The following is a 17,657-nucleotide window of genomic DNA, read 5'->3' on the forward strand; positions in this document are numbered from 1 at the left end:
ACCAAGGCAAATTGGCGCAATGTTTGCAGACACAAAGCACAGCAGCTGGGGGCATTAGCTTAAAAAAACAAAAAAAAAAATCAATTCTGCTGGTTTCAGATTTTCACCAAATCAGATCTAGAGCAGTCATTAATAAATTTATTCAATAAGTCCCAGTTTTTCACTTTTTCACTGTACAACTGCATTTCTCTTCCCCTTTCAGTTATCTATTCATTTTTTTAAAAATGTTACCATTGAATTTGCTTCTAACACTTTTTTTCAGCTGGACTTTCAGGAATCATTAAAAAAAATCACACTTTGAAATAATAATTCTTCTCTTGTCTTGCCTCTTATTCTTTGTCAATTACCCTAAATCTATGTTCTCTGATTATCAGCCATCCTGTGAATGGAAACAGATCCTTCCTATTAATCAAAATATAACTGACTGCTTCTATTAAATCCAGTCTTAATGTTAGCCATAACCTCCTATATAGTGACAAACCTAAGGCGTAAGGATCAACACCGTGGTTAAGTTAACAGAGTAGCACAGAAAGGCTTGAATTACTGAAGCAGTGATGTGAGTTCAAATTCCACTCTGAGAGCTGGGATTTGTAGTTCAAGCAATTAAGTGAACCAAGAGCGTAAAGTAAAAGCTAGAGTTTGTAATAGTGACTATTTAACTATTTGATTGTCATGGTTTGTTAATGTTCCTTAGGCAAGAAAATTTGTTGTCATCCTCACCTTTTTGCGACTATGCACCTGCTATAGTAGTTGACACTTAACTGTCCTCTGAAGTGGCCTTGTAAACCATTCAGATCAGGGCATCTTTTATGGATGTGCTACTACTGCTGCTCCTGCTATTGAGGTCCACATCCTGCTAATGTGCAAAAAAAACCCACAAAGAAATGTTTTATATTGTTTAGACACATAAAGATGTGAACATAAGGAAGATCTGGTTTAGGCAGGATTTAGTCTGAATAAAGAACTCTTTTACTGTTTAATTACATAATCTACTTTTAGTTTAAACCTGATTTTGACCACATTTGGATTAAAACATGTAGTGAGATTTCTGCCATTGGTGTTTGCATAAGATATAAAGCATGGCACAAAACAGAGAGCTCAAGGACATTGCTGCTTCAGATCCCCATGACACTTTCAGCAGTTCTGTGAATGTTATCAGGAAACACTTCATGTCCATGATACATATGGGAAAGCTGTAAACAGCTGTCAGAAAGCAGGCTTGTCTGTGTCCATTTAAAGCTAGAAATATCTCTGAGCCTGTCCTATTTATCATATTTCTCCTTAAATGCTACAACCAGATTGAAAACTAATGGGCATTGCGAAAAATGGGTCACTTTGCACCTGAATGATAGGCTTTTGCAAAGCATGCACCAGATTAACAGAAGATGAAGATGCATAAGCACATATACAGCTGCAAAGCAAAGTCATTTAGACTGTAATATGGACATTTGTTTTTTTTAAAGCAAATCACATTGAAAAAAATGTTAACCTTTTATTTTGCTGCAGAGGAAATATGAGGGGACATTTTACTCCAGATTGAATTGTCATTTTTAAACACAGCACTGCACTTTAATTTGATCTATGGAAGGCAAGCTTATCACATTTTCAATAAGAGTGGTACTTTGAACTTTACAACATAATTTTTTTTATTAAACATACTCGGCATGAAAACCTCACTGAAATACTCCCTTATCCCAAACACTCTCTTTTTGTCGAGTAACAACATTTTCAATATTTAACATTCATTCATTTTCCTCAAGTTTTAATTCTGCATAATACTACATATGCCAAATTCTTTAATTTTTCAGTTGTAGTATTATCTCATTGCAGTAAAATAACACACATTGGAAAAATATTGCTACCCTAAGTTTTATTTCAATTACATAAATTTAGTAAATGGCACTGGTTTGTTCTAATTAACTAGATTGATCAGAAATATGTATAGTCCAATGTTATAATTTGCTTGATTAATACTATTATTTTGGCCGAGCCAAGATAAAATACTTTGTATGCATTTTTCAGGATTAATATGAAATGGGTGAATGGGTGGGGAAAATCTGCTCCCCACTAATTATGGAACAAATTAATAGAATATTTTGCATGTTGCAGGTTTTTTTCAGAATTTTATCTGCATCTCCCAACAGTAATATAATGTGAATACTGCTCTCAAGGAGTAAAATCAGATTGTGATCTGTTAAAAACACATACTGTATTTATGAGTAAAATCAGCTGACTTGGTTATGTTGCTTCATTTTAAATAATGAAAAATGGCAAAGCAATACATAATCTACGATGCATGCCTAAATCCATTTAGACAAGAAACAGTGATATTATTATCTTTTTTTTAAAATGTCCCTTTTGAATGGTTTACTTGTTGTTTTGTGACACAGAAGAACTTCTGTCTATCCATAGGGCCAAACTTTTAACACCTCAAAGTTCAGTCAGATATATTTGGGGATCCCATCTGTCTGTAGATTACTGTTGGTCTAAGTGGAACAACTAGAGGGAACACCAGCCTTCTTTCCACCAGAGCTGTATACACTTCCCACACCCCAGAAAAGCTAATAAAAGATGCCCTCCCCCTGCGTTCTCTCTGTTTACTCTTCCTATTGGGCAAAAGATACAAAAGCTTGAGAATGTGTACCATCAGGCTCAAGTACAGCTTCTCTCCCGCTGTTATCAGACTCTTACACGGACCTCTTGTAGAATAAAGAAGAATTCTTTATCTCTGTTTCCTCGCATGGTCCTTGAACTTAATTTGTCTACCTGCGCAGCACTTTCTCTGTAATTTTAACGCTATATCCTGTATTCTATTTTGATCTTCCTTTTGTACTGCCTCGATGTACTTGCATAGGGAATGATCTGCCTGGATGGCATTCAAACAAAAGCTCTTCGCTGTATCTCAGTGTAGGTGACAATAATAAACCAATTACAAATGTCCAATTACTGTCTTTAACCAATATCAGACTGCTTCCAGGGATATTTCTGATACTTACCAGTTTAGATGTGAGGATATTTCATATTGCTGTCAGCTGAGCATCATGTCTACCACAAGTACTGATAGTACATTGAAAGGAACTTGCACACGTATCACCAACCAAGTGGTTGGGATATCTCTAGTGCCCATTAGTATAACAATGGAGTTATTTCTTGTATCCCTAAAGTGACAATAACTGGGGGTAATTACATAAGAAATAAGAGCAGGAGTCAGCCATTGGCCCATTGAGCCTGCTCCACCATTCATTAAGATCATGTCTGATCTGCTCTACCTACCTGACTTTTGATCATAACCCTTAATTTACCAGACTATGCAAAACTCTATCTAATTGTGCCTTAAGTATATTTAAAGACGTAGCCTCTACTCCTTTGCTTAGCAGAGATTTCTACAGATGTATTGTTTTCAGGGAAAATCAGCTCCTCCTCATCTCCACCGTTCCTATGCAGAGTACATAGAAAACTACGACAATTGTGTGTACCAAGCTGCTCATAGCGCATCCATGTTGATGGGACACATTAGTGAATCATAGAATCATACAGCACTTCAACCTATCAAGTCCCTGCTAGTGTTCAAGCACCCATGGAGACCAATCATAAAACAAACCCGTTTTATTCTCCGCACTGTCTCAGCAACTCCTCCACGTGATTCTACCATTCATTTGCACACTAGGGATAAGTTATAATGGTTGTCTAACCTGCTAATCTGTGTAAGATATAAAGAGATATCAGAGCACCCTCTGTGGGCTTGGGAAGACCGTGCAGACTCCACACAGATAGCACCGGAGGTCAGGATTGAACAAGGGTCACAACTACCACAGTATTCTTTTGGTTTATTTTCTGTGTTTCTGTTTTTCTGTTGCCCTCTTGAGAACATGGAAAACAGAAGAAGAACAACATAACTCCTTGAGCTTTCTCTGCCATTCGAATATATTGTGGCTGCTCTTGAACTCAGCTCCATTTTCCAGCCTGTTTTCCAAAACCACTGTCTCGCTTATAGATCAGGGTGGCATGGCAATGTAGTGGTTAGCACAATTCTTTACAGTACAGATGACCCAGATTCAATTCCCTCTGCTGCTTGTAAGGAGTTTGAACGTTTTCCCCATGACCGTTTGGGTTTCCTCCGGGTGCCTTGGTTTCCACCCACAGTCCAAAGACATACTGGCTAGTAGGTTAATTGGTCATTGTAAGTTGTCCCGTGATTAGGCTAGGATTAAATCAGGAGATTGAAAGGTAGCATGGCTTAAAGGGCCAGAAAGGCCTATTCTGTGCTGAATTTCAATAAAAATAAATCAAAAGATATTTCCATTTCATCTTTGATTGGGTTAAATGGCTTGTTCTTCATGGGTCTCAAGAATAGGACATTCCTCCTCATTTCTGTCTGAAATAGCAGCTCTTTATTCTGATATTATACTCTCTGTTCTTAGATTCATCATGTGGAAGCATCTTCCAAATATAAATTGATTTATTGGTAACTTTGCTAATTATTGTTATATGTAGTGATGTACAGTGAAAAACAATTTTGCATGCCATCTGTATAGGTCATTTTATCACATCAGTATATTCAGGTAGCACAAGAGAAAAGCAATAACAATGCTGATTTAGCTTTGCATTTAAAAAGAAGGTACAGTGCAGACAGGCAGGTAATAAGGAGCAAGACCACAATGGGGTAGATTGTGAGGTCAAGAGTCCATCTTACTGTACAAAACATCCTTTCAAATTGCATTGTAACAGCAACCGTTGCTGAGGGAGGTTGGTGAGAGTTGGATCAGATTGTGCATCCTGGAGATCAAGTGAGGGTGGGAGGCGAGCAGGAGTTCAGAGCCATTTGCCTGCATTTGACTGGTTTCCCTCTCTTTCTCTCGCTCGCTGCTGCTGGAGGAAAGTGCCGGAGTCTTGGGTCTTGTGCAAGTTTTGTTAGTTGCAGTTTGTGGGTTGGACTCGTTTTTAGAGAACTCTGCATTTTATGTTATATGTGACTCTTTTTTTTCTGGTTACTCCATTTTTTTATTGCTTTTTGTGTGATTTTGATTGGAGCAGACTGCCTCTGCAGCCTGCAGTCAACAAACGATACAGCACTAAGTTCAACTGAACATTCCTAGACTGTTTCAAGGCTCTTTGATGTTTAATAGTCTGTGTGCTTTCACTTATTTTTTGCCATTTGCACAATTTGTTTTTTTCTTGCGAGTGGGGTGTGTTTGATGTTTTCTTTGAATGGGTTCCATTGTGTTTCCTTGTTTTGTGTCTGCCTGTGGGAAGAATTTCAGAGTTGAGTACCGCATACATAATTTGATAGAAAATATACATTGAATTTTGAGGACAGAAGATTTCCTTAAGTCTGGTGGTGCATGCTATCAAGCTTTTGTATCATTTGTCCAATGGGAGAAGGGGAATGAAAATGTCTGCGGTGGGTGGGATCTTTGATTATTTTGGCTGCTCTACTGAGGCAGCGAGAAGTATAGACAGAATCCATGATTCCTTATAATAAAACATCAGGAATACAATGCTTCATACAGACCAGTGGGAAGTTTTACTTTCACTTAAACTTTTGACATTTTCTCATCAAAGTCAGCTCTGTTAGACAAGTCTTAGAATATAAGATATTATAATAAGTTTTTTAAGATATGTCATCTGTGAGGGAATGAATCAAGTTTCAAGGTTTGGATATAACTCATGTTTTGATGGTTAGTAATAAATCTGAGCATTCAGTGACTGACTTATATTTCATGAACACAGGTTGTTACTCTGCGTTTGATTGAGATACAACAGATGTTTTCAGATCGCTGTTCTTTTGTAAATGAAATGGGAGGAGTTACAGGAGATTTTTATGACACTTTTGGTATTTAAAAATTCCTTTTCCGATGCTGTCTTTGGAGCACTTAGAATAAGATTATTTAAAAGGCCAGTTTTGTTTTCAAGAAACATCATACAGAAGGACATTATTTTCTGTTGCTCAACACAGTTTGCATCAGCTTGCAAAGGCTTTTACATCAGCTGTAGTTGCACAGCTTCTCTTCCGTCACAAAGACCTTTTTTTTTAAAAAGAAAATTTATTTTTTAAATGGAAATGCATATTTATAGCTCAGCTATTTCAAGGTAGAGCTGTAATTAAGATGAAGTAAGGACTAAATTTATGTAGTATTCTTCACATTTCCTGACAGCCAATGAAATATTTGTTTCAGGAACGTAAGCACTGTTGAATATGTACATGCCAAGTTCACATAAATAACAATAATGATAACCAGATAATGATTTTCTAATGTTGGCTGAGAAATAAATATCATTTAGAACATTAGTGATAACTCCCCTGCTCTTCAACACAACTCATTGGATTTTTTTTTCACTTGAGAATGCAGTTTTAACCTGAAAGAACTTCCAACAATGGTCTAGGTTTCTGCCTAGTTGTGCTCATTTCCCTAGATTGGGCCTTGAACCCAAAACTTCCTAGCTCAGTAAAACATAGATCATAATACTTGAGCGACAGATAATTAGAGTCAGACTCAGTGAAATGCCTTGTACACTAAAGCAGCTTTTGACCAAGAATTTCACCAAGGAATCTGGGTAAACTCGGGATGGTATAGGAGGGGAAATCACACGTGGAAAAAAATTGTGGCTAGGTCTGTGGCATTCGTGACCAGTGATCCAGAACCAGACAAGAAGTCCAGGTATGACCTTCAGAAGGCTATTTTAAGGGTGAAGAAATAATTCCAATTGAGGTTAGAGACGAAATCAGATGCATTTCAGCTCTGGCAGGGTTTGTAGGCCACTACATCCTACTAAGTAAAACCTAACAGCATGAATGGCTGTGGTGCTTCACTCACAGAGGAGTTCAATGCCTTTTATGCACGCTTTGAAAGGGAGAATAAAACTACACCTATGTGAGTCCCTGCAGCATCTGGTGACCTTCTGATTACTGTCTCGGAGGCTGACATCAGAATATCTTTCAAGAGAATGAACCCTCGCAAGTTGTCAGGCCTTGATGGTGTACGTGGTAGGACTCTGAAAACCTGCACCAGTCATCTGGCAGGTGTGTTCAAGGACATCTTCAATCTTTCACAGCTGCAGTCAGAGGTTCCCACCTACTTCAAAAAGGTGGCAATCATACCAGTGCCCAAGAAGAGCCGAGAGAGCTGCCTCAATGACTATCGCCCAGTGGCACACATATCTATTGTGCTGAGGTGCTTTGAGAAGTTGATCATGGCTTAGCAAGGACCTGAACCTGCTGCAATTTGCCTGTTGCCACAATAGGTTTCCAGTGGGTGCAATCTCACTGGCTCTCCACTCAGCCTTGGATCACCTGGACCATAGTACTAACTATGTCAGGCTGCTGTTTATTGAGTACAGCTCAGTGTACAATATAATCATACCTTCAGTTCTAATCAAGAAGTTCCAAACCCAGACCTTTGTACCTTCTTCTGTAACTGGATTCTTAACTTCCTCACCAACCACAGCCAGTGCTAATTGGAAATAACATTTCCTCCTCGCTGACAATCAACATCTGAAGAATGCATTCTTATCCCGTCTACACCCTCGATTTGGTAGCTAGGCAGAGCTTAACTCCATCTATAAATTTGCCATTGACACAACTATTGTTGGCAGAATTTCAGATGGTGACAAAGATCAGCTGGTTGAGGGGTGGCCCAGCAACAACCTTGCACTCAATGTCAGTAAGTCCAAGGAATTGATTGTGGAATTCAGGAAAAGGAAGTAGAGGGAACATACATCAGTTATCATTGAGGGATCAACAGTGGAAATGATGAGCAGTCTCAAATTCTTGTTGTCAACATCTCTGACAATGTATCCTGGGCCTAACATATTGAAGCAATTACTACAAAGGCATGTCAGTGGCTATATTTCATTAGGAGTTTAAGGAGAATTAGTATGTCACCAAAGACACTGGCAAATTTCATCAGCTGTGCTGTGGAGAGCATTCTAACTGGTTACATCACTGTCTGGTACAGAGGAACTTGTGCACAGGACCAGAAAAGCTATGTTCAGGAAGTTCTAAATGCCATGTGTCAAAAAATGGCGTCTATCATTAAGGACTCCCATCACCAGGATATGTTCTCTTCTCATTGCTACCATCAAGAGCGTGAAGACGCACATTCAACATTTTAGCAACAGCTTCTTCCCCTCCACCATCAGATTTCTGAATGGACAATGAACCCATAAACACTACCTCAGATCTTTTCCTCTGTGTATATATACTTATTGTAACATAGCTTTTATTATTATTATGTATTATAGAGCACTGTTGCTGCAAAACAACAATTTTAATGACCTATTGTGTGCCAGAATGTGCAGAAAATGGAAGGATTTGGACTGTAGTTGGAAAGGATTAGTTCAGTTGGTTAATTAATGACTAATTTAAATAATTTGACACAATATTATGAGCCAAAGAGTCCATTCCAGTTCTATACTCTTCTCTGTTCAATGTTTTATGAAGGTGACCTAATACTTTGGACGAGGAAGGATGATAGGTGGTTTACAGTGAGGGTTTCTTTGCCCACATTTGATTTAATGGGTCAGGGTAGGTTTCTTGATCCAAACATCTTGGCTAATTCACAAGTGACTTTCTCTCCATTGTTTCTCTCTAAATGAAACTGATCACTAATAAATGGAGTTAGCAGATCTATCCATTCATGATGCTTAGGACGTGAATCAAAACCAGACCTAGACTGATAAAAGATTTGAGATGTATTACTACCAGTAATGAATATCAAGCACAACACCATCCAAGAAATATAAGCACAAGACATTCTTCAGATGCTGGAACTCTTGAGCAAGGCACAGAAAATGCTGGAGGAACACAAAATGTCAGGCAGCATCTATGGAGGGGGATAAGCAGGGACCTCTCACCTACCACACTGCTTCTCATACTCACTTAAAGATCTACACAGTTGTACCAATTTTTATCACCTTCTTAACATTTCAAGGTATTTTAGTACAGATTAAGTAACTCTGTAACATGGGAATCATGGCAACCTGTTCACATAGGGTAAGTTTTCATAAACAACAGTGAGATCAGAACCAGATAATCTCTGCATTTTCTTTCAAGTTATGCTGGTTGAGAGTTTAAAATTGACCTTCGCTGCTTCTCATTTAAATATTGTCATTAAATCTTTCTTGGGGTGAGCTGAGTAGCAACACTGCACTTCTGAGAGGGCAGCATTGAAGTGTAAACCTAGACTGTGTGCTCATGTGCTCAGGATGGACCTTGAATACACAACCTGACTCGGAGGGAGGAAGGTTATCACTAAACGATTACTATCACCATCAATGCTTTCTCACAATGACTTCCAAGTCAGAGTATGTTCATTTGTTGAAGATTAACTGATACTGAGCATTGTTGACAGAAGGCAAGAGAGCTTTATTAAGCAATATTCATCTTGGAGATCCTCAGCCATTATGAGCAGTCAGGCGAGCTGTCTGATGGAAGGTGCATTAGTACAATTGTCCTCCAACAATGAGACGGCTGCTGCGGGAGAGCAGGAGTGAGAATTGAACCATTCCAATTGCTACTTTGAGTGATAGGAGACGCAGAGCCATTCAGCTCACTAAGTCTGCACCAACCACCTAATTGTAATCTCCTCACATTCCCATCAAATCCCTACAGGTTTCACTTCTGTATGAAATCATGAAGGGTCAATATGCGACATCTTTTTCCTATGGTTGAGAAATCAAGAACAAGAGGCAATGGGTTTAAGGTGAGAGGAGTCCAAATGGCAGGTTTTTCATCCTGAAGGGTGATCAGTATATGGAATGAGCTGCCAGATGAAGTGGTAGAGGGAGATATATTAACGTTTAAGAGGCACTTGGACAAGTGCATGGAAAGGAAAGGATTAGAACCCAAACTTCATTATGCCATGGAACCCTATCATTACTGAGGGTCTGTGGTTCCCAGGTTTAGAGGGATGTAGACCAAATGTGGGAAAATGGGACTAGTTTAGATGGGAATCCTAGTTGGTATGGACTATTTGGGCTGGAGGCCACATTTCTGTGCAGTATGACCCTATGACCCACCTATGTCAGGGAAACTATGCAGTGACCAATTAATCAACCAACCTCTTGTTCCTTGGGATGAGGAAGGAAACCAGAGCATAGAGAACAAAGGTACAAATTCCACACAGGGAGTGCTGGAGATCTGAACTGAACCTAGATCGCTAGAGGCATGCGGCAGTCACTCTACCAGCTGTACCTCAATGCCACCGTTTTATGTATGGCCTGTGGGGATGTCATGCAAACAAATGCGTTACACTGTTTCTTGGTTCACGTGACAATAATCAAACAATTCCCCAATTCTTCACCCCAGAGTTGGAATGAGTAATAGATCTAAGAGTATGTTAAACCTATTTTAGTTATAAAGCATCAGCTCCAAAAACATTACGTTGCTCATCACAATGGATGCTAGTAACATAAAGTAATGATCATCAGCATTACTCATGAAGGTTTTGCTGGCAATGAGTCTGTAAACAGGGATCACAGCATGTTATGCATGATACATATTATTTAAATCCAAGTGGAGCTGGATAATCTCCTCACAGGGCTGTGGTCTTATACCCACTCTTTTCTATCACTTACATATATCTTACATCCTCTCCTCTCACTATATCTCATGGTCTTGTATATCTGATAAGTTTACTGCCTTTTAATCACTCTTGGGCAACAGCTTTGCATCTCTCTGTAATGTACATTTGGACAGCTATTTCAGATCGTCCTGGAGGTAGTTGGTACTTCATTTCCTATGAATCTTAAGCTGCTTTTTATGATCTGTATCTGAAAGGCTGTTCCCCATGGTGTGCTGAACTGAGACTGAAGCTAAGGGCCTACGCCAGGCTCTAGGTGTATGGACGCAGTTTGGTTCAGAATACTGTTGCTTACTTTTATTGTTTGCATGAAATGTGGTTTACTCCCCCCCCCCCAAAAAAAACTCTCTGTGCATTGGGTGTTGATTTTTTTTTAATTGGTTTTTTTCAGGTTTCTTGCTTTGTGGCTGCCTGTTAGCAGACAAATCACCAGGTTGTATAATCTATACATACATTGATAATAAATGTACTTTCAACATTGATATCACACACACGTTGTTGGATTCTCATCATTTAATTGTTGAAATCACTCTGACTCATCATACTTGTTTCTACAAGCAGATCATATTTTGTTGCAATAATGCATTGTCCTAATCTCTTAATCTGTGCACAGAGGAAATGCTGTTAGTAAAAGGGATCAGTTTTTGTTTGTGGAAAATATCTGAAAGACAATATTAAAGATTTAGCTGTGATGTGCAAAAGCATGGCGATCCAGTGACAGACATCATAAAAGAACATCAAGCATAAGAAGCAGACACGGAAGATTAGTTTAAATGTGTGACAATCCCATTAGCATCTGCAGAGATCAGATAATATTTTGGACAAATAGCCCCAATCAGAACCATCACAGGTGCCTGTTTTTAAAGTTACATGGACTCCTACTCAGAGAGAGATCAGGAGCAGAACAAGATCATTGTTTCGGAAAGTTGACTTAAATTGCATGACTTCAAAACAGCTCCTTTTCGATTTTGAAGCAGTGTATTCAAAAACAACCCACAAAGAGTTTTGCTATTCAGAAATCACATTGCTTTTCTTTTACATGTTAGCTTGGTTGAAGTGATTCATTCAGCCTTTGTACAGTTTTCAAAACAGAATAAGCCCAGGTGGCATCTAAGTCTTTCAATCATTAGTGATCTGCAGTCATTTATTTTAGTCCAGGAATCAGACAGCACAGAAACAGACCCTATGGCTTATCAGGTTCATGATGACATTCAAGCACCAATTAACACTAATTCCACTCTAATCCATCTCATTCTCTCCATATACCTCCCAAGTTTCTACCACTTATTCACAAAGTATGGACAATTTACAGTGGCCAATTAAAATACAAACCCACAAATCTTTGGTATGTGGGAGGAAACTGAAGAACCCATCAGAAACCCATGTGGTCACAGGGAAAATGTGCAAACGATACACAGGATGGAAGATGGATCACAGGAGCTGTGGAGCAGCAACTCTACCATCTGCATCATTGTGCCAGATGGTTGAGATGTTGCACGTCCTGTAGATTCAACCAATGGTAGGAGGGATGTATTGAGAAGAGTCCACTACTGCCAGCACCGTTTTTTCCTTCCATTTTCCTCTGTGATTGTAGAGAGGAGAACATGGAAGATGCACGATTGAAAGCAGATTGTGAATAAGTTTGGAGGATATGATTAACAGGGAGGAATAGGCAGATGATCTCAAGTGTGGCTATGATAGGGAATGGGCATGTATTTGGGGGCAAGCTGATATTTTGGGAGAAGTTGTACGAGTTTTGGAATGGAGATGTCCAAAGAAGTCTGAGGAACAGTTTCTATCCTCAGCTATGGTGGCAAAGATTCAGAATCACCCAATCCAAGATTTCCTGAATGCATTTGAAAATCTGCAACCTGTAAGCTTCAGGCTTCATTGAGAGGGTCTAGTGTACAGGCTGACACAGAAAAGAAACCAACCTTCTGGAAGTGAGAAAGCAACTGGGGGAAATAAACATCCAGGAAAAAGAAACATGCTCTAAATAGTATGATGATGTTGCCACACACTTTCACCATATCTGTGTGTGTGTGTGTGTGTGTGTGTGTGTGTGTGTGTGTGTGTGTGTGTGTGTGTGTGTGTGTGTGTGTGTGTGTGTGTGTGTGTGTGTGTGTGTGTGTGTGTGTGTGTGTGTGTGTGTGTGTTATGTTAACTTGTTAACTACAACAGTCTTTCGTTTATCTTTAACACCACACTCAGAACTAATTTCCAGTACTTTAGTGGAATATAATCGCTGCTTCACTGGAGTTTGTAAATTGATATCTCAGTTCAGCTGCTTGTTCTCAGATCTTAAAATGATAAATCATCTTAAGATCAATACAACAGCAACCTTGCTTCATTTTATTGTCAAAAAAAATTCCTTGTGAATGGAACTACCAGCTTTTCTTTTTAGCAAGGTTCAGTGGGTAACACTCTCACCTTTGGTGCACAAGTTTTTGGGTTAAAATTCCACTCCAGTGACATGAACTTAGCTCTTTAGATGATGTACAGATTGAGTACCCCTTATCTGAAATGCTTTAGCCAGAAGTGTTTTGGAATTTGTATTTTCTTTGGATTTCAGAATATAGAATAAGATAGCTTGGGATTCCCATCATTTCCAACTCTGAATTTAAGTGTTACCAGTAAGCAGTTTTTGTCTTACACTTGTTCATCATACATATGTACTTAACAGCCAACAATATATACATATTATTAATAGAATGAAAGTACGTGTGCAGAGCAACAAAAAGTCACAGCAGCATTGAGAGAATACCTGAATCAGCTGTTGAACAACAACAAACAACGGCAGATTTTCAGTCTCCACCTACAACGCCCTGTCTTGATTAAAAAGGTTACAGTACACTGTAGTTTTTGTTCTATGAAACCTATCAATACAATCAACATTGTAGACTAGTTCTAGTGTTAAATTTTCATCAGTGTCACTTTAAAAAAATTAATGCCATTATGTAAGGTATAAAAACAATCAGCATCATAGACTTGTAATGCTAGATTTTAATGGCCAACGGACACTTTAAAAAATTAATGCGAGGCCTTTTCTTAAATTTCTGCACCAGCCCACTGGACATTCACAGTTATCTTCAATTTTCAGTTTGTCGTGATAGATCTTTGCTTGTTTCATAATCAGAACACCGTCAAGCAGCATATTCATTCTGACACTGGCGATACATGATCGATATCTTCATTATTTGTATTATTCATTGTTTATCTCTTTTTCATTTACTTCTGTTCTTTACATATATGACATCACCATTCAGAACTGTCTGTGGCGTGCAGAGACCTGTTCATTGCCTGAGAATGTACCTAGCATTTTGTGGAATTTTCCATTTGTGACGTCATATTAGTGTTCAAAAGAAAAATCCAATTTTGGAGGTTCCTGGATTTTAGAATTTCGGATAATGGGTACTCAACCTGTGCTATTGGGAGGATCCTACAATATGGGAATGTTGTCTTCAGACAAGGAGGTAAATGAAGGTTTTGATGGGAATCTCACATGTTCTTACATAAAACATTGTTCCTGTAGATTTGGATGATAATTATCCTTCAGTCCAGGACAACAAGAAGATCTTCTGATCAGTACATTGTTGGTTGTGGGAGCTTGCTCAGTGTCTGATGCCATTCAATATAAAGTAACTGAGAGCATTCTGAAAGGGATATGAGAGATGCCACTGAAATGCAGTTTGTTCCCTGTCTTCCATAATAGTCCATGTGTTCTTCACCTTCTTTTCTTTCTGGGGAAGATTTAACACCTGCATAAAAAAAAACAATCTGCCCTTATAGAGGGACCATCATTTGCACAGAAAATCACAGTTTGTCACAAGTATATGGAGATGATAGGTATATCATCAAGAAAGGATTATCACAGGATGTTGCAAATGGGTTGATGAAAGGGTGAGGGTTTAAACACATCTTGAAGGAACTAAATGGCAAATAGATTTGGAAAATGAATTCCAGAGAAAAGAAGCAAATGGTTGAAAGTGTAGCCACAACTGATGGAGTAAAAGGGAAGCCTGGGTTGGTGCTGATGGCGACACCAACATTCTGGAGAAAGTTGGTAGCACATTGGGCCAAGCCACTGAATAGAGTTAAGTGCTGATATGTTATTACTGCATTTACATGTATGTCAATCCTCTTCTCATTGCTATCATCAGGGAGGCGGTACAGGAGCCTGAAGGCACCCACTCAACAATGCAGGAATTGCTTCTTCCCACTGCCAGTAGATTTCTGAAAGGATATTGAATCCATGAACACTACATCACTACTTAATTTCTCCTTTTTGCACAACTTACTTAATTTATCATTTTAATATAAATAAACTTTTGTAATTTACAGTTATTGCAAGGTACTGCTGCCACCTTACAACAAATTTCACAACATATGCCAGTGATACCATGGATTCTGCTTAACTGGGACACATTATGACAAATGCATATTGGCCCAAATTATATGGCTACTCCAATTAGCTGAAAGTTCATGGAAATAGTTAAAAGAAAAGACAAACTATGGTGTAACAGAATAACAATTTATGTATAAAGTTACCTGTTAATGACATACAGACAAACTAGAACACTACCAGTACCACTACAGCACGAGAAAACTGTGTATTAATTCCTAATAGCTATCAATGGAGGAATTCATCTGCTGTGTTTTCATGATTGACTGTCATGAGCAAAATCAGTGATGACAGCTAGTGCAGATAATGGACCGACTTCATATAATGTTTTAGATGATTGGATCCTCTAAATCTTCAATGTCATTGTAGCATTCAAGATACCTTCAAATTCTTTGTAATTCCTAACTTGTTGAAGTTGTGAAATAATTACATTTTCACTTCTGGCTGTTTCTGGCATCTCCAAGCCTGAATGCTTGAAACTTCAGTGAACAAAACAGATCTGAATTGTCTTAATGCTTATTTCTTGCCAACTATCGGTGACAAAAATCCATGCTTTTTGAGCACATGCAATTGACGCTATTTAAATACTGATTGCTCTAAGCACGGTGTAGTGTCTAACAGCCACTCAAGTGCACGTGACTGATGATAATTAGAAACTGTTCAGCAGCAGTCTACTGGCCCGATTAAGTGGATATAATGTCCCAAATAAATGAAGAGAATCATGACTTTTTTCTCGATTAGTTTTTGCTTTTAAAGGTTGCTTCAATTGGGTTGCTCCATTTAATTGATGAATCAATTAACTGGAGGCACATGTATCTTAAATCCATCCCATCAGGAAAATGGAGTAATTATACATTTAGGACCAGAACCAAATTTCAAATAAGTGTGTGAGTGGTTATTTAGTTGTAATGAAGAACCTCTCACAACACCACGTTGCTTGTTTGCATTGTCTGACTCTGCATGCATGACTCCATTTTGTTAGTGGATGGTTGGCAAAAATACTGAAGAAATTAAGCCTATGTGTAATGTGAGTTTGAATCTTGGGCTTAAACACATTGTGGTGGGCAAGGTAGGAGCTCCCAACACCAAGAAAGATGGAAAGCTGAGACTGGTCGGAGCAGGATAGATTGCAGGATCTTGACCTGAATCAATAATCATCACTTTGCTTCCACATATGTTGCTCATTGAGCTCTTCCAACAGCTTGTATTCCATCCTTCACAAGTATGCCAGTTTGGAGCAATGAACGACTAATTGCAAAAGGGAAGGGAGTCTAGCCTGCTGAGAACCAGGATTGCAAGCCAGAAAAATATCAGGCAACTAGATTATGAAGCTGATGGCAGTGGGAGATACCAACCTAAGACATTGCGCAAGACACCTGAGATGATAATAGAAAAAGCAGCATTTTTAAAATTGAATTGAAAGCTGATGGTCAGTATATTGATCTAAACATCAGTATAGCTGCTGACCTCTTAATTAGAGGAAGAGGCATGCTTATCAAGAAATTCAGCAAAGCATCATTAACACAAGGCATGATGTTTCTGAAGATGTATTCCAGTGAGACACTGATAAACCTAGGCCAGATGTGATATGTAGTTTCTCATAATGGTCAAAAGTCAAGCTACCCGTTACTGCAGCCAACTACGTAAACACGTCAACTCTATTAAGCGAAGAGTGAGTCAAATAACTAATAGTGGATTGGAAGAATATTTTTAGTGTGAGCACTTTTCTACCATTAACAGGTATTACAGTGCATTAGGTACACATAACCATTAAGTCAAATGCTAAGCCAGTTTATTGTAGACCAAAATTGGTAGCATATACACTAACGACCTCAAACATGAACAATGAAATCTGTTGGTCAAAGCAACACAGGGGAAAAGGGCAATATCCATTAAAGTCTATAGAGGGCAAGACCATCAAGTAGCCTTGCACATTAATTAATACACATTGCCCAAGTTTGAAGGTCATGTGCTAAAATCACAGGGACCAAGAACTTCACCAAGTTGGATCAGTCCCACATACAGTGCCTATAAGAAGTATTTACACCCTTGGAAATGTCCATGTTTTATTGTTTTACAACATTGAATCACAGTGGATTTAATTTGGCTTTTTTTGATGCTGAACAATAGAAAAAAGGCTCTTTCATGTCAAAGTGAAAATAAATTTCTACAGTTGGTCTAAATTTATTACAATTATTAAGCACAAAATAATTGATTGCAAAATTACTCACCCCTTCAAGTCAGTATTTAGTAAATGCAACTTTGGCAGCAATCACCGCCTTGAGTCTGTGTGGATAGGTCTCTATCAGCTTTGCATATCTGGACACTGCAATTTTACACCATTCTTCTTTACAAAACTGCTCAAACTCTGTCAGATTGCATGAGGATCATCAGCGAACACCCCTTTCTAAGTCCAACCAAAAATTCTCAATTGGATTGAGGTCTAAACTCCATGACTTTAACTTTGTTGTTTGTAAGCCATTCCTGTGTAGCTTTTGCTATATGCTTGGGGTCATTGTCTTGCTGGAAAACAAATCTTCTCAAAGTTGCAGTTTTCACTGCATTGGGATTTCCTCCAGCATTTCCCTGTATTTTGCTACATTCATTCTATCCTCTACATTCAGAAGCCTTCCAGGCCCTGCTGCAGTGAACCATCCCCACAGCGTAATGCAGCC

At 38.6% G+C, this 17,657-nt stretch overlaps 1 protein-coding gene across 4 annotated transcripts in view; it reads left to right on the forward strand.

The window, feature by feature from the left end:
- The window catches only part of LOC140715756 (dachshund homolog 1-like), a 543,203-nt gene that overhangs the window by 322,165 nt on the left and 203,381 nt on the right, over positions 1-17,657 (forward strand). For 2 of the 4 annotated variants that reach the window (XM_073028130.1, XM_073028146.1), the window contains exon 4: positions 10,972-11,013. The exons of the other annotated variants lie outside the window; for them this stretch is intronic. In XM_073028130.1, the coding sequence (XP_072884231.1) occupies positions 10,972-11,013 (42 nt within the window). The remainder of the gene's footprint in view (positions 1-10,971; positions 11,014-17,657) is intronic. 4 annotated transcript variants of the gene reach the window in all.

Source organism: Hemitrygon akajei, chromosome 2, assembly GCF_048418815.1.
Source record: "Hemitrygon akajei chromosome 2, sHemAka1.3, whole genome shotgun sequence".
Lineage (NCBI taxonomy): Eukaryota > Metazoa > Chordata > Chondrichthyes > Myliobatiformes > Dasyatidae > Hemitrygon > Hemitrygon akajei.